At 41.7% G+C, this 18,763-nt stretch overlaps 1 protein-coding gene across 1 annotated transcript; it reads right to left on the minus strand.

The window, feature by feature from the left end:
* Positions 1 to 1,257: 1,257 nt before the first annotated feature.
* Positions 1,258 to 5,137, minus strand: LOC123450587. The gene is given in 5 exon segments (XM_045127758.1): positions 1,258 to 1,332; positions 2,858 to 2,863; positions 3,136 to 3,414; positions 4,240 to 4,299; positions 4,718 to 5,137. Coding segments are annotated over 5 exon segments (840 nt in total).
* Positions 5,138 to 18,763: the final 13,626 nt, after the last annotated feature.

The following is an 18,763-nucleotide window of genomic DNA, read 5'->3' on the forward strand; positions in this document are numbered from 1 at the left end:
TTCACTTTTCCTTAGATTCACTAAAAATTTCAGAAATTTTCAGAGATAGAGAAGGGAAAAGATGACGAGGTTCTTGAGAGGCTCTTCAAGCCGTGACCCCAAGGATGATGGGAGTCAGAAGAAGCCCAAGTATCCGGTCCCTCGAGTCGCAGAAGTTTGATCGTGCGAATGGCCAAGCGACGTGTTCTTACGCGCCGCTGGATTTATGAGGACTTTTATCACTTGGTGGAGAACGCAGGCCTTACCGCCTTCGTTGAAGATAAGTGTCCGCAATACCTCCTCCTCACTAACACTACAAGGAATATGCTAATACACGACGCCATTTTTTCGTCGCTACATCATCACGGTTTTCAATTTACGATGATCTCACGACGAAATACCAAGCGTCGAAAACGGAGCGTCAGAAATGAATAGCAACGATGTTTTGATCAAAATCATCGTAACTTTTACGACGATTCTTGGGTTGTCGTAACCTTTACGACAATCCTAAATCGTCGTTGGCAATCAAACTCAGTCCTACGTGGCAGTCCTACGTGGCAAAATTACGACGAAATCAAAACGTCAGGGTTGAAATCAGCCCAACCCATTTCAATTGATCACATGGGCTGGTTTTATTTTTTTGGCCTTTTCTTATTGGGCTTCTTTTTGGGCCTTGGCCTATTTACAGCCATTTTAGTTTTTTTCGAATTTTTTTTATCATTCTAATTTGGGCCCTGGCCTTTTCATGCCCAAATACATTTGATCCAGTTTCAGTTTTGACCTTTTTTCATTTTTAAATTCAGCAACTTTTTGTTTCAAAACTTGGTTTCATTTCTATTTGTTGGGTCTTTTCAACCAAATTATTATTCCAATATTAAATCCAACACTATTTCATATTCAAATCAAGAAAACTCCAAGTTGAATTAATATCATCCATCATATAACATCACATAATACATCTCCCAGGTTTGCACAATCAAAATACACACTTTTTACACCAACACCAGCATGGCTGATAAACTAGTAAACTAACACTACTACAAACAAAGTTTCACTTGCTTCAAGCATAAGGCTGGAAGCAAATCAAAAGGAGCACTTGCTTCTATGGTTCGGTTGGTTGTAGTCGCGTCCAGACATGGAAGGATGTTGCTGATAGCAGTATTTGCGATGGTCTGCTCATTCGTCCATTGCGTGGCATGTATCCTTTGAAGCACTTCAACAACAACAAAAAGCTTTTGGACTTACAGAAGCAACTTGGTTAAGTTTTTTGCGGACATTCTACAGCAGATCGGACAGGGTACCTTCCCACTTATTGAATTCCAGCTCTCTTTTGTTCAGAATCTTGTCAGCAATCTGAAATAAATAGAGAACACGATTACAATATTTATCAATGGAGGAGCAGGTAACTCTCGCTCACACCACAAGCACAGATTATAGTCTCCGATGATGCCAGCCTGATTTGCTTTAGATGAGCAAAGATAAGGATTCATGCTCCACAACGAAATGGCCAGCAATAGAATGAATGTACAAGTATTTGAATAGCAGAAGAACGAGATGAAACAGACTGCATACTGTAAGTCAGTAATAACATACGGATCTGACTACAGGTGGGCTGATCCGGCTACTGAAGCAATTTCAGCGCTGGGTGGACTATTAGATTGCACATCTTCAAAGAAGATTCCATCTACCTTTAAGGAGTTAATTAAATTCGCACCAAGCAAGCCTGCACGCAAGACTTTGCAGGACAAGAGGAAGCCAACAATGTTGCTCAGCAGGCTGGGATATTCATCTCTGGCTAGAAAAGCAACACACACACACACACACACACACTATGGAGGGGACGGGGCAGGTGAGACAGAAGGATATGTCAATTAAATAAACGTGTCAGCATCACTCCTTACTCAGGTGCACACATACAAGTCAGTCAAATAAATTTGCATCTTAATAGCACTAAGTGATGACGATAAACACACTAAAAGAACTATAGTAAGCGAGTAAGGGAAAAAGACTTGGTATTTTTCTTTCGAATCTCATGACAAGCTATACTAGATGCTAATGATAACTCGACTCCAAGAAATCCAACATCGTACTAATTGATCCACAGACAAGGGAGTCCGGTCCAATTTATTCTAAAATTAGTAGTTCATTTATAACGTTCCGATGAGACTTAGAGCTATAATCATCGCTAAATAAAAAGGTAAGGTTCAACTAAGCTTAGTGATGTCATATTTGCGAGACGAAACTGCTCTGTGTACTAGCATTAGATGGAAATCTACAGTATGCATACCATTGTTGTTTGCGAAAAAGGTAACAAAGAAAGAAGCAGGCTAGCTCTCCACCCCAAAATGCATTACACGAGCTGCGGGATATAAAAACCTGCTAGTAGTCATTCATCCACACCAGCAAGATTATTATTACATTTAAACATGAATGACAGATCATGGAGCTGGCTAGGAAATTCATCACCTAATAATCCTGAAAATCAGAAAAGATAAATCAAATCTAGTCCATTGTTTTTGTTTCAAGAGTTATGTGTTGGTTTTATAATTTGGAACTGCCAAAACCCACATCCTCTCCAAAGACATAAGAGCTGTCAAAATGGAACTCATCTTCAGTTCACTTGATTGTGTGCATAACAAAGTCAAATGGATTGGTGAGCTGGGAATGTTCAGATAAGCATATATAAGTCATTGCTTTCTCATACACTAGCTTACAAAATGATAAGCATATATAACTGAACGCATATATTTATTTTTTTTCTAATTTTAAGAGCGTGTATTCTACTAGGAACACTAGCATACTCACATGGTGTACATCGAAAATTAATGTTGATAGCCGAACATATTATTTACAGTGAAAAGAAATGTCAAACATATACCTGCACCTATGAAACAGAAACACAGTACATAGGAAAAGCTCAGAGATTCAGTGCACAAATAACATGGACTTGGAAAAAGTTCAGAGATTCATAAATTGTAAGTACAACAAGCAAGCAAATCTGAGGACAGAACTTGGCTGCCTATGGGGGTGCACGCATAGTTCATGCTATATTCAGAAATTCAGTGTATGCAAGAGCACACATTTGAGATCAGAAATAGATCCATTTGTGCTACAATGAAAGAAGAGTAGAAAAAAGGAGAAATGTGAGGACATAACTTCCCTGTCGATGGGGTCTGCTGACTCATTGTAGGCTAGCGCGATGGAGGAGCGGCGAAAGAAGAGGGCGACGCCGCTGCCGACGAGCACAGCGAGGGAGGTGGTGGCGATTCTGGAGAAATTCGAAGTGACCACCACCCAGCGGATCTGCTCCATCGTCGTGCACTTGAGCATCAACCTGCACCACCACATATGCTGGTTCTGCTCCATGGCCGTGCACTTGATCATCAACCTGCACCACCCAGCGGCACCACGGCCACCAACGCCGGCGGCTTCAATCTGGAGCAGCGGATGCACTTAATTAAAATTAGGAAGATCATATAGATTAAATTAGCACATCTCAGATTTCTTCAACAAGCATAATCACTCAAATGTTTTTATTATTATTCTTACACCTCAAATAGTACATGAATACAAGTGGGTTAAGATTCTTGGGTAAAATCAAATATAGGGAGACCAGACTATGCTAAGCTATACAACCATGCCACACCAAACTTAGACCAACACAAAAATATCTATTGGTCAACGAGGACAACATGACATATTTGAGACACACATTTGACCACCACATTCACGTGCACTATCTATATTAATAGTCAACTGACACACGGTTAGTCTATGTATGGGCTGCAACTACTCACCAATAGAAAGACTCCACAAAGGGCTAGACGGTACAACAGGGATGGGCAGCCATACCAGCCAAGCGAGATGGATATCAGATATTAGAAGGAGAGGAAGCACAGTAAGCACTATCCAGGTTTCATCGTCTCCCCCTTGCTCCCAAATAGTCAGACCAACATCTTGTCTTCCTCCGAGTGTCTTCATCTGTCTATCTGCAATCAACAAAGATCCAAAAGAAATAAGTGAATCTGGTACCTGAGCAACCATCACTAGATCGAAAGGGGGCAGACTGGAGCAAGAAAATTGGCCTACTCGAGGGAGTGAAATCTGAACGTAGGAGCAACAAGAGTAGGACCAGCAAAGAGTACAAAATAAGAAAGCAGAGTTCTTCTTCCTCTACCATTTCTTTAGTAATCACACAAAGAAGTCAACCGAGATGCACATACAAAAGCCCCTAGTCATTCATAGGTGCTTACAAATCACCGTAGGAACATCTAACTCTGTTCTTGGAGGCAACAGTATAAAAAAGACATGGTATACATCCTTCAATAAGGAAGTAAAATAAAACGAATCAGGTTATTTATACAGGAACAATACACCAAGATTATGCACAAGGGTGAACGTTTTCAGTACACACACATGCACATGAGACTAAATTAATTTACTAAATCAGAAACTTGAGCGTCAGAAAATTTGGGCAAGGTAGGGAGACACCACTAATCCGCACATATGCTGGATCTACTCATGGCCGCGCACTTGATCTGGAGCAGCAGATGCACAGCGCCACCTAGGGTTTGACCTCCAAGCCAAAAGAACACACACAAAGGGGTTAGAGAGTTTGGGACTGAAATCCATGGAGGAAAATGTCGATTGATTCTTAAACCTGAACTAGTGAATGTCATAAAAGAAAAAGGAAGTTCAAAACAGAGCCACCACGATTGGATTTTGCGGGCGCACTTGCCTTGTTGCCGAGGCTGAGCACGTCGCCGAGCGCGTAGAGCCAGAACTGGATGCGGTGGCCGTGGGAGTCCGGGACGGGGCCACGCCAGCCGGGCTGCTTCTAGTCGTTGACCCCCTCTTAGAGGCCGCCTTCGCCGCCGGTGTTGGCGTTGCCGCCGGCGCCCGAGAACCCCTCCGGCAGCCCCTTCTCCTTAGGCGATTTGTTGGCCACCACCCAGTGCATCCACGGAACCCGCTCGTCCGCGTCGATGTCCTGCACCACCAGCGCCAGCGACCGCGTGCCGCCGGGCACCCCGTACCACTCCAGCGGTGGCGAGATGTCCTTCTTGGCGCCTTGCCCCTCCAGCGTGTACTGCCACGGCAGCCTCCCGTCGTGCGCCGACACCAGCAGGCACACCAGCCTCAGGGTCTCCTGTGCCATCTCGGTCTGCCTGCCTCCCTCCCTCTGCTTGCCGCTACTGATTGTTGCTCGTGCGATGAGTTTGTTGGATTGTTCAAGGGAAGTGGGGATGGGGAGGAGGTGGCAGTGGCGAGGAGATGCGGACGAGGGAGGACTGGATCGGGAGGGGGGCGGGGACGGGGTGGAGGTGGCGGCGGCGAGGAGATGGGGACAAGGGAGGAAGGGTGCGATGGGGGGAGGGATGTGAGCTAGGGTTTGGGTTACGGGTGGGGTTATCTTTTTTTCTTTTCTATAGATACATGGATGGATGGATGTGAGATGGTGAGGTAGATGGATGGATGGATGGGTGCCATGTCATCAATCCGTGCGAAGAGTTCTGATTGGTTCGAAATATCAGTGATCTAAAATAGTATTCAAGTACTAAAAATAAAGGAATTTTTTGAAGCATCTATCAAAAATATTTTGGAAAAGGGCATCACACAAATTTTCACTAGAGTTAGACCGTATTTTATGGATGAGGACCAATTTGTATGCATTTCTCATCTTTCTAGCTATTTTTAACCATTTTTCGAGTGGAAAAAAAGTTTTTTTTTTGAAGAACCTACCAAATATTTGTTGCAAAATTGGACTCCATCAATTTTCTAAAATACTAGTACATATTTAATATAGAATTGACCAAATGGTTGGATGTCAAAAACTTTTATCCACCTCTCGTGAAAAAAACAATTCTCCTCATTCAAGTGGAAGCGGGTTAAATTTGAACTACTGCTGCCTCATAGTTTGCTATTTTTTTTTCAAAAAACATTTCTAGATATAAAAATATCTATTTCTTCATAGATACTCCAAAATATTTGCAAAAATCAAGCCCTAGCTACGAACGGTCATACCCGCCGTGTTGACCGCATTTTGAAATGGCCATGAAAAACTCAAAACAAAATCAAAAAATAGAAAAACTTTGATTGTGTCATTATATGTGACAAATTATCAGGAAAAATAATAAACTTGTAATACGACAATTATTTTTAAAAAGTGTTCTTAGAAATGGGATATCATGTGTGAAGAGTAATGGCTTTCAAGCCAAATGATCAATCTTATGGCCAAATTCATGACATAGTTTGTTGAAATGATATAATATTATGCACAAGGATGCATATTGGAATGGCAAACAATGTTGATTAAAGAAGTTTTCATTTTCCTTGTATGTAAAAATCATTTTCCATTTTTCAAGTGTCCAAAATGAGTTTATTTGTGAAGGACCTACCATATATTTGTTTCAAAATTGGACCAAATCATTTTTCTAAAATACTAGGCCATATTTAATGTACAATTGACAAAATGGTTGGGTGTTAAAAGCTTTTATGCACCTCTCGTGAAAAAGGAAAATTTATGTCGATTGAGCTGAAAGCGGGTTAAATTTGAATTGCAACTGCATTATAGTTTGCTCTTTATTTTTCCCAAAAATCATTTATAGGTAAATAAGTATCTATTTAATCATAAATACATGGTGTGGTGGCTTGACGTCGAAGTTTGGATGGTGTGGTGGCTTGACGTCGAGGTAAATAAGTATCTATTTTCATCAACTATAAAGCAATATATAATGTAGTTGCTTCATAAAATGAAAATATTACCAAAAACAAAGATTGGATGATGATCTCACATGGAATGTTAGATGGGGCTAAAATTTTGTGGAGAGCTATGTTTTGGGCACATAGAATATGTGGAAAAAATTCAACTCATGAGGATATACCTATCTAGTACTTCCTTCACAAAGCTGTTAGCTGAACACAAACTTTGTAAATTTGCTGAAAAATATTTACTAGGAAAATGGTTCCAAAAGTTTTCATGAGGCAATGATTTGGATAAGAAAGAGTGCTAAAAAATATGAGGGTAATCAAAGAAATAGAAATAACACTTCCTTCACAAAGTGCTATTCTGAACAGAATAGGAAAATGAATATTGCTGAATTGTTTTTGAACTATGGATGGAAGGGTTTTCACATATTTGACGAATATATGATCCAAAGTATTTATGAGAATTTTTAAAGAATTTTTGGAATGATAGAATAGTAGGTTGCTTCACAAACTAGGCAAGTTTGACGCGTGACATAGAATGGACCCACGAGTGACATGTCAACATAGTTAGAACATGTTACGACATTTTTATAATCGTCGTACAAGTTATGACGATCTCATCTTATGCGGTTACGACGTTTTTGACTCACATCGTCATAATTCATATGTATATTTGATCCCCTCAAACGGTTTACGACAATCTCGGATGAAATCGTCATAGATTTATGACGAATTCATCAATGACGTCTTAAAAAATGTCATGTATGAGCATATTTCTTGTAGTGTAATATCTTCGTACAAAACTTTAACTTCTATCCGAGGAAGAATCCTCCTATGGTTGAGTTTAAACTTTATGATATCCCCCAGCGTATGCCACTCCAGGATTTTTGCTATGTTTGCAAATTACCTTATGTTGGGGATATTCATGAACCTCGTCCACGGGACTTGGAAGCTTTCATCGGTACAATTGTTGTAGGAGGGGAGAGAGGAGTGTCTTGCGCTAGAGCTGCTAGCATTCATTTTCCCGTGCTTGGTACTTCTCATTATTTGTGGGAAAATGTTTGATTGGTCGTGGGAAAGCTGGGTCACTTAGTTCCCCAGATCTTGCGGTCTTGCGCGAAGCCCTTTATAATGATAAAACTTATAGCATGGGCGCTATAGTAGCTCAAAGGTTGAACCTGAACCGTTCTAAAGGTGTCGTCTATGGAGGTATCTATGCTACCCGTCTTGCCAGACACTTTGAGATACCCATTAGACTGGAGGAACAAGAAGAGGTTCTTCTTCCCGAGAGATATCTAGATTACGATAGCATGGTTCACCATGACTTTCTTGATAGAGATATAAGTAGAAGGATGATTTATAACCTAGTATTTAGTCAGGGTACTTGTGAGACTATTACTTTGCCTGCTCCTTCTTTGTTCAATCTTCATGCAGGCAGGTACACTATTATGCCCTCGGACATCTACGCATATTGGGGCTTGGCCCAACCACAGGTGCCCGTGCCTGAGCCGCCAGTCGAGTACCAGACGCCAGTTTATCAGTGGGAGCCAGAGGAGCTCACACAGCAGTGGCATCCTCAGTCCACTCCGGAGTACCCTGGAGCTGGTTATTTCCCTCCTTGGGAGTAGACCAAGTTAGGCTAAAACCCTAAGCTTGGGGGAGTACGTGTTCTCACCGACTTTACATTCTTGCTTATGCTTTCACTTTGTTCGTCAGTGTTCACACTTTGCCACTGTATCATCCATGTTACTTTATTTTCTTTTTCTCGTTTTATTTTCGTGTGTGTGTCTAGTTTGAGAAAACCCAAAAAGATTTTCTTTTTCTTCTTTTGCTTGTTGGGATCTTTCCCGTGTAAATAGTTTTCTTTTTCTTTAGGTCAAGGTAGAAAACCATTGTTACAATGTTTAGTGGCTCTTGCATGCATACCTGTTTAGCTTTCATAGAGCCATATTACTTTCTCTTCTCCTTTGTGTTTGCGTGCAGATTCCAGTGTAGTCCAATGCACGAGCACACTTATTATTGTTCACATCATTCGGTCATGCAAGTGAAAGGCAATAATGACGATATATGATGAAGTGATTGAGCCTGGAAAAGCTGGTATGAACTCGATCTATTTTGTTTTTGTAAATATGACTAGCTCATCATGCCTGATTCAGCTTTGTTGTGAGAGAAACATGTTTGGAATGACAACTTAGAGATCATAGTTGCTTATGCCATGCTTATTTAGCTAGGAGCTTATAATGGTTTGTCTTGGTCGCCAACATGAATGTTGAGATGACTATGATGTAGTATGATAGGATGGTATCCTCCTTTGAATGTTTCACGCATGTAGTTGAAACAAAATCAACATAGCCTCCATGATGTTCATGTTCTGGTGATTTATGTCCTACTCATGCTTGCACTCAATGTTAGTTACTCTCAATGCATTTTGATGACTGTTGTCACTCTCTAGTTGGTCGCTTCCCAGTCTTTTGCTAGCCTTCACTTGTACTAAGCGGGAATCCTGCTTGTGCATCCACCCCCATAAACCCAAAGTTGTGCCTTATGAGTCCACCATACCTACCTATGTGCGGTATCTACCTGCCGTTCCAAGTAAATTTGCATGTGCCACTCTCTAAATCTTCAAGAAATAATCTATTTTGCATGCCCGAACCGCTCATGTGGTGACAGGGGGCTATTGGTATCTTCCATGCTAGGCGTGTTATCCTTGATATGTGTTTATTCACTATCATTCACGAGAAAGAGGCCGGTAATTGGAATTCCCAGTTCCATGCTCAAATCGAAAAGATAATTGCAAACAAAACTCCCCCAGGATTGATGTTGGTATGGACGGTACCCGAGGATTCGGCTAGCCGTGGAATGTGATTGATTGGTGGTGGGGGAGTCAAAACTTTACTTTTCTGTTTGGGAACCGCCTATAGCATGTGTAGCGTGGAAGATATTGAGAACTCTTGGTCATTGCATTGACAATGAAAGCATGCCACCCAAAATTATTATCTCTGTTTTCAAAAGCTTGAGCTCTGGCACCTCTGCAAATCAATGCTTCCCTCTGCGAAGGGCCTGTCTATTTATGTTCATGTTGAGTCATCCTCCTCTTACAAAAGCACCAATTAGAGAGCACGTCTGTCATTTTTATGCTTTGCTTTTAACTGTGTTGAGTATGACTATGACTGGATCTTCATTGCCTTGAATTACAATGTTTAGTCGGCCCTTGTTCTTTGAAGGTGCTCTACATTTATGTTTTGCGGTCTCAGAAAGAGCTAGCGAGATACCATCCATTCGTACTGCTTCATGTTGTTTTGATTGAAGTGTTGACATTTGAGGCTTATTATTATTTGCTCGCTAGTTGATTATGCCATTGATATGAGTTTACCGTGAGACCTAGATGTCATTTGCTTATGCGGTTTGAGTGTGATCTTGCTGAAATTCTGGTTATGAGTTAGACATAGTTACAACAACAAGATCAAATAGAGTTCGTCAAAATAGAGACATGGCATAATTTAAAAAACACAAACAAGTTCATGATGAAATACAGAGTTCATGCCCACAAGATCATCCAACCAAGTTCATGCCCACAAGTTTAAATTCATGCCCACATAAAAAGTTCACACCAACGAATTACCCATCTAGAATCAAGCCTCGTCCTCATCTTCATCTTCATCTTCCTCTTCGTTTTCCTCTTCCTTCGATTCATCATCTGAAGCGGATTCTTCCACTTGTTGGAGAACGTTGCATGGGAAACAAAAAATTTCCTATCCACACAAAGACCTATCATGGTGATGTTCATCTATGAGAGGGAGATCGGATCTACATACCCTTGTAGATCACTAAGCGGGAAGCGTTAATAAACGTGGTTGATGTAGTGGAACAGCTTCGTGATTCAAATCACTGTCATCCCACGATCCGTTCTGATCTAGCGCCGAACGGACGGCACCTCCGCGTTCAGCACATGTACAACTCGATGACGATCTATGCCTTCTCGATCCAGCAAGAGAGACGGCAAAGTAGATGAGTTCTCCGGCATCGTGACAGTGTGCCGGTGATATTGATGATCTATTCCTACAGGGCTCCGCCCAAGCTCCGTAGAAAACCGATCTAGAGGAAGAACTACGAAGTAGAGGTTTAGGGTTGCACTTGGCAAAGTTGTGTCTCAAAAACCCTAAAACCTCTAGTATATATAGGACGAGGGGAGGGGCTAGCCTTGGGGCTCAAGAGAGCCCCTAGGGCATCGGCCGAGTGGAGGAGAGGGGACACCAACTCCAATTCGGTTTGGGGAAGGAGGAGTCCCCTCCTTCCTTCCCACCTCCCTCTTTTTTTTCTTTTTCTCCTTTGATTTTTCTTCTAGCCGACATAGCCCCATTGGGCTGGCCTCATCAGCCCACCAAGGGCTGGTATGCCACCCATGGGCTATTGGGTTCTCACCCGGGTGGGTGGCCCCCTCCCATTAAAAACCCGGAGCTCATTCGTCACTCCCGGTACACTCCCGGTAATGCCCAAAATCTTCTCGGAGGCGAAATGAAACAATCCTATATATCTATCTTCATTTCCGGACCATTTCGGAAACCCTCGTGACATCCGTGATCTCATCCGGGACTCCGAACAACCTTCGGTCACCAACACCTACAACTCAACTATACCGAAACGACACTGAACCTTAAGTGTGCATACCATGCGGGTTCGAGAACTATGCAGATATGACCTGAGGCACTCCCCGGTCAATATCTAACAGCAGGACCTGGATGTACATATTGGATCCTACATATTCTACAAAGATCTTGCTGGTTGAATGATACGTCTCTAACGTATCTATAATTTTTGATGATTTCACGCTCTTATCTTGTCATCTTTGGATGTTTTATGTACCTTTTATATCTTTTTTTTGGACTAACTTATGAATTCAGTGCCAAGTGCCAGTTTCTGTTTTTTCTGTGTTTTTTACTCTTTTCAGATCTGATTTTGGAACGGAGTCCAAACGGAATAAAAACCCCAAAATGATTTTTTCCTGAACGGAACAACATCATGGGGCCTCTGGGCCAAGCCAGGTGGGCACCAGGGATCCCACAAGCTCCCACTCCGCCACCAGGGGGCGGCAGTGTCAGGGCTTGTGGCCTCCCTGGCCGCCCCCTAACGTAGATCCTTGGCCTATATATTCCCAAAAATTCAGCAAAACATCAGGGGAGCCTCGAAAATACTTTTTCGCCGCCGCAAGCTTCCGTTTCCGCGAGATCTCATCTAAAGACCCTTCCCGGCGCCCTACCGGAGGGGACATTGGAGCTGGAGGGCTTTTCATCATCATCATCGCCCCTCCAATGACTTGTGAGTAGTTCACTTCAGACCTACGGGTCCGTAGTTAGTAGCTAGATTGCTTCTTATCTCTCCTGGATCTTCAGTACAAAGTTCTCCATGATCTTCATGGAGATCTATCCGATGTAATCTTCTTTGACGGTGTGTTTGTCGAGATCCGATGAATTATGGATTTGTGATCAGATTATCTATGATATATATTTGAGTCTTTGCTGATTTCTTATATGCATGATTTGATATCCTTGTAAGTCTCTCCGAGTCTTGGGTTTTGTTTGGCAAACTAGATCTACGATTATCACAATGGGAGAAGTGCTTGGTTTTGGGTTCTACCATGTGGTGACCTTTCCCAGTGACAGTAGGGGCAGCAAGACACACATTAAGTAGTTGCCATCAAGGGTAAAAAGATGGGGTTTTCATCATTGGTTTAAGATTATCCCTCTACATCATGTCATCTTGCTTAAGGCGTTACTCTATTCTTATGGACTTAATACATTAGATGCATGATGGATAGCGGTCGACGTGTGGAGTAATAGTAGTAGATGCAGAAAGTATCGTCTACTTGTCTTGGATGTGATGCCTATAGATATAATCGTTGCCATAGATATCGTCACGACTTTGCGCGGTTCTATCAATTGCTCGACAGTAATTTGTTCACCCACCATCTACTTGCTTTCATGAGAGAAGCCACTAGTAAACACTACGGACCCCGGGTCTATTCACATCCATCGTTTACACCTTCGCTTTTACTTTGCTTTGTTACTTTGTTGCTTTCAGTTCTCACTTGGCAAACAATCTATAAGGGATTAACAACCCCTTCATAGAGTTGAGAGCAAGCTTTTTGTGTTTGTGCAGGCTCTTGTGATACTCCTCCACTGGATTGATAACTTGGTTCTCAAACTGAGGGAAATACTTACCACCGCTACGTTACGTCACCCTTTCCGCTTCGAGGGAATACCAATGCAAGGCTCCAAGGCCAAGGGGGAAATCCTTTGCATACTTGCCTATGAAGTCCCTTAAGGCGTAGCCGCAGCAGAAGGATCAAGTCAAGTATTCTCCCGTCAACGTGCCTATTTTTGGCGCCATTGGAAGGTCTTTTATTGCAGTAGCAGAAGTATTTCTGGCGCCATTGCCAGGGAGGAGAAATCAAGATCTATCCAAGTAGGTCTCACAAACTAATCTCTTGCATTTACTTTTGTTGCCAGTTGCCTCTCGTTTTCCTCTCCCCCACTTCACATTAGCCGTTTCCATTTGCCTTTCTCCTTCGCCGTTTTCTTTTTTCCTTTGCCGTTTCCCTTTGCCGGTTTTCTCGCTTGCTTGTGTGCTTGTTTGTTTGTTGAAGTCATCATGGCTGAAAATACCAAACTTTGCGACTTCTCGAGCACTAATAATAATGATTTTATTAGTACTCCGATTGCTCCCGCCAGTAGTGCGGAATCGTATGAAATCAACGCAGCTTTGCTGAATCTTGTTATGAAAGAGCAATTCTCTGGCCTTCCTAGTGAAGATGCCGCATCCCATCTCAATTCCTTCATTGAGCTTTGTGACATGCAAAAGACAAGAGATGTGGATAATGACGTGATTAAGTTGAAACTTCTTCGTTTCTCGTTGCGAGATCGCGCAAAAACTTGGTTTTCTTCTTTGCCTAAAAATAGTATCGATTCTTGGGATAAGTGCAAAGATGCTTACATATCCAAGTATTTTCCGCCGGCTAAGATCATCTCCTTACGTAACAATATCATGAATTTCAAGCAACTTGATCATGAACACGTTGCACAATCTTGAGAGAGGATGAAGCTTATGATTAGAAATTGTCCCGCTCATTTCTTGAGTTTGTGGATGATTATACAAATCTTTTACGCTGGCTTGAATTTCGCTTCTCGCAATATCTTGAACTCCGCCTCAGGTGGAACGTTCATGGAAATCATGTTCGGAGACGCTACAAAACTCCTAGACAATATCATGACCAACTACTCTCAGTGGCACACTGAAAGGTCGCCTGCTAGCAAAAAGGTGCACCCTATAGAAGAGATTAAGTCGCTTAGTGCTAAGATGGACGAGTTGATGAATTTGGTTGCTAGTAGAAGCGCTGCCATAGATCCTAATGGCATGCCACTATCTTCTTTGATTGAGAGTAGCAACGCTAGTTTGGACGTGAATTTTGTTGGTAGGAACAATTTTGGCAACAATAATGCCTTTAGAGGAAACTATGTTCCTAGGCCTTTTCCTAGTGACTCCTCTAACAATTATGGCAATTCCTACGGCAACACTTATGGAAATCACAACAAATTACCCTCTGATCTGGAGAGTAATATCAAAGAGTTCATCAACTCACAAAAGATTTTCAATGCGTCCATAGAGGAAAAACTACTCAAAATAGACGATTTGGCTAAGAGCGTTGATAGGATGTCTTGTGATATTGATGCTGTGAAAGTTAGATGCGCTCCTCCAAAGGTCAACTTGGATGAAACTTTGAAAGCTATGCGTATCTCCATGAATGAGAGCAAAGAAAGAACCGCCCAAATTCGCGCTAGACATGAATGGTTTAAAAGGGTGTGTTCGAGTGATGCAAATCACGAAGATCTTAAAGTGCTTGGTGTGTCTCCTCTTGCATCTTTGTTTTTGCGTGTCAAACCTACTTATGGAGGGGCTGGATATGAATCCACTTTGGTTGAAAAACGCCCCAATGTTTCGGAGTCCACCTATCTTGATGATAAATGTCTGGAGAGTGGAGTAAAAGAAGTCAAAATTTTGGGTAGTAATGAAACTCCCACTTTGGATTTCAAGGAATTCAATTATGATAATTGCTCCTTGTTTGAATGCATTTCTTTGATGCAATCCATTGCAAACTCTCCGCATGCTTATAGCCAAAGCAAAGCCTTTACCGCGCATATCGTAGATGCTATGATGAAATCTCTTGAAGAGAAGCTCGAACTAGAAGTCTCTATACCTAGAAAACTTCATGATGAGTGGGAACCTACTATCAAAATCAAAATCAAAAACTATGAGTGCAATGCTTTGTGTGATTTTGGTGCTAGTGTTTCCGCGATTCCAAAGTCTTTATGTGATATTCTTGGTTTTCATGAGATTGAAGAGTGTTCTCTTAATTTGCATCTTACGGATTCTACTCTCAAGAAACCCATGGGAAGGATCGATGATGTTCTTATTGTTGCAAATAAGAACTATGTGCCCGTGGATTTCATTGTACTTGACATAGATTGCAATCCTTCATGTCCCATTATTCTTGGTAGACCTTTCCTAAGGACTATTGGTGCTATCATCGAAATGAAGGAAGGGAATATTAGGTTTAAATTTCCTTTAAAAAAGGGCATGGAGCACTTTCCTATAAATAAAATAAGATTGCCTTATGAATCTATGTTGAGGGCTACCTATGGTTAGAGCACCAAAGATGACTATACGTGATTCCATCACTTTTTGCCTAGCTAAGGGCGTTAAACAAAAGCGCTTGTTGGGAGGCAACCCAATGAATCTATCATTTTTCTTTCTTTTTTTTGTTTTCCACACTTTCATAATTATGTTATGATTGTGTTTTTTGTGTTTCTTTTTGCGTTTGTGCCAAGCAAAACCGTTATGATTAGTCTTGGAAATGATCGTTTGGTCATGCTGGAAAAGACAGAAACTTTCTGCTCACGAAAAGAATTTTCATTTTTTTTCTGTAAGAGCTTTTGAGTTGATTCTTTTTGCTGCTGATTTCTACGGAAATTCTTCAGACTTACGTAATTTTGCAGAATTTTTGAAGTACCAGAGGTATACGAAATATACAGATTGCTACAGACTGGTCTTCTGTTAACATATTCTGTTTTTGTTGTGTTGGTTGCTTATTTTGATGAAACTATGGGTAGTATCGGGGGGTATTAGCATTGGAAGATTGGAATTACAGTAACCCAACATCAGCACAAGTATAATTTAAGTTTTCTACAGTACCTAAGGAAGTGGTGGTTTGTTTTCTTGTACTAATATTATCACGAGTTTCTGTTTAAGTTTCGTGTTGTGAAGTTTTCAAGTTTTGGGTGAAGTTCTTATGGACAAAGAGATAAAGAGTGGCAAGAGCTCAAGCTTGGGGATGCCCAAGGCACCCCAAGAGATTCAAGGATGCCGTAAAAGCCTAAGCTTGGGGATGTCCCGGGAAGGCATCCCCTCTCTCCTCTTCAATCCATCGGTAACGTTACTTGGGGCTATATTTTTATTCACCACATGTAATGTGTTTTTGCTTGGGGCGTCCTGTATCATAGGAGTCTTTTATTTTTGTTGTGTCACATCATCCTTGCTGCACGCCTACAGAGAGAGACATGTACACACCATGATTTTGTCGAGCTTCACTTATATCTTTTGGTAGACAATTCAGCTCACATGTGCTTCACTTATATCTTTTGAGCTAGATACTTTTGCTCTATGTGCTTCACTTATATCTTTTATACTGCAGCGGCGCGTGGCTTGGTAGTTGATCTATGCTTTGAAAGTAGTCTCAAAAGGGGTAGTTATCCAAAGGGATACGAAAACTTCCACCTTCATGTGCATTGAATAGTTAGAGAAGTTTGATTCATCTCAATTAGTTTTGAGTTGTGGTTATGGTAATATTGAAGTCATGCTAGTAAGGTGTTGTGGACCTAGAAATACTTGTGTTGAAGTTAGTGATTCCCGTAGCATGCACGTATGGTGAACCGCTATGTGATGAAATCTGAGCATGATTAGTATATTGATTGTCATCCTTTGCGTGGCGGTCGGGATCGCGCGATGGTTTATACCTACCTACCCTTCCCCTAGGAGTATGCGTTGAATACTTTGTTTCAATTACTAATAAAACTTTTGCAACAAGTATATGAGTTCTTCATGACTAATGTTGAGTCCATGGTTTAGATGCACTTTCACCTACCACCATCACTATCTTTTTAGTGCCGTGCAACTTTCGCCGGTGCACAAAACCCACCATTAGCCTCCCTCAAAACAGCCACCATACCTACCTACTATGGCTTTTTCAAAGTCATTCCGAGATATATTGCCATGCAACTACCACCACGACATGTGCCACCACGTCTACATTGCCATTGCATGAAAGTAAGATATCTAGCATGATGTTTCCATTAATGTCTATGCCATGCTAGATCATTGCCACGGTACACTACCGATGGCATTCAATATAGAGTCATAGTTGCTCTAAGTTTTGAGTTGAAAGTGTGATGATCATCATTAATGGAGCATTGTCCCATGTTAGGAAATAAAAGAGGCCAAAGAAGCCCACCAAAAAAGAGAGGCCAAAGAGCCCACCAAAAAAATGAGAGAAAAAGAGAGAAGGGACAATGCTACCACTTTTTCCACACTTGTGCATATTAAGCACCATGATCTTCATGATTGAGAGTCTCTCGTTTTGTCACCACCATATGGCTAGTGGGAAATTTTCATTATATAACTTGGCTTGTATATTCCAATGATAGGCTTCCTCAAAATTGCCTTAGGTCTTCATGAGCAAGCAAGTTGGATCCACACCCACTAGTTTTCTTTAAGAGCTTTCACATACTCGTAGCTCTAGTGCATCATTTGTATGGCAATCCCTACTCATTCACATTGATATCTATTGATGAGCATCTCCACAGCTCATTGATATGGCTAGTTAATGTGACTATCTTCTCCTTTTTGTCTTGCAACCTCCACCAAATTCCACACCATCTATAGTGCTATAACCATGGATCACTCTCATGTATTGCGTGAGAGTTGAAAAGGTTTGAGAAAGTAAAGGTGTGAACCAATTACTTGGCCAATACCGGGGTTGTGCATGATTTAAATTCGTTGTGCAATGATGATAGAGCATAGCCAGACTATATGCTTTTGTAGGGATAACTTTCTTTTGGCCTTGTTATTTTGAAAGTTCATGATTACCTTGCTAGTTTGCTTGAATTATTATTGTTTCCACGTCAATAGCAAACTATTGTTTTGAATCTAATGGATCTGAACATTCACGTCACATAAGAGGAATTACAAAGGACACCTATGCTAGGTAGCATGAAAGCATCAAAAATTCATTCTTTATCACTTCCCTACTCGAGGATGAGCAGGAGTTAAGCTTGGGGATGCTAGACACGTCTCAAACGTATCTATAATTTTTGATGATTTCATGTTGTTATCTTGTCATCTTTGGATGTTTTATGTACCTTTTATATCTTTTTTTTGGGACTAACTTATTAATTCAGTGCCAAGTGCCAGTTCCTGTTTTTTCTGTGTTTTTAATCTTTTCAGATCTGATTTTGGAATAGAGTCCAAACGGAATAAAAACCCCCAAAATGATTTGTTCCGAACGGAAGAAGATCACGGGGCCTCTGGGCCAAGCGAGGTGGCCTCCAGGGAGCCCACAAGCTCCCACTCCGGCACCATGGGGGAGGCGGCAGTGTCAGGGCTTGTGGCCTCCCTGGCCGCCCCTGACCTAGATCCTTGGCCTATATATTCCCAAAAATTCAGCAAAATATCAGGGGGATCCACGAAAACACTTTTCCGCCGCCGCAAGCTTCTGTTTCTGCGAGATCTCATCTGGACACCCTTCCCGGTGCCCTGCCGGAGGGGACTTTGGAGTTGGAGGGCTTCTACATCAACATCATCGCCTCTCCAATAACTCGTGAGTAGTCTACTTTAGACCTACGGGTCCGTAGTTAGTAGCTAGATGGCTTCTTCTCTCTCTTGGATCTTCAATACAAAGTTCTCCATGATCTTCGCGGAGATCTATCCGATGTAATCTTCTTTGGCGGTGTGTTTGTCGAGATCCCAT

Source organism: Hordeum vulgare, chromosome 4H (assembly GCF_904849725.1).
Source record: "Hordeum vulgare subsp. vulgare chromosome 4H, MorexV3_pseudomolecules_assembly, whole genome shotgun sequence".
NCBI classification, from domain to species: Eukaryota; Viridiplantae; Streptophyta; class Magnoliopsida; order Poales; family Poaceae; genus Hordeum; species Hordeum vulgare.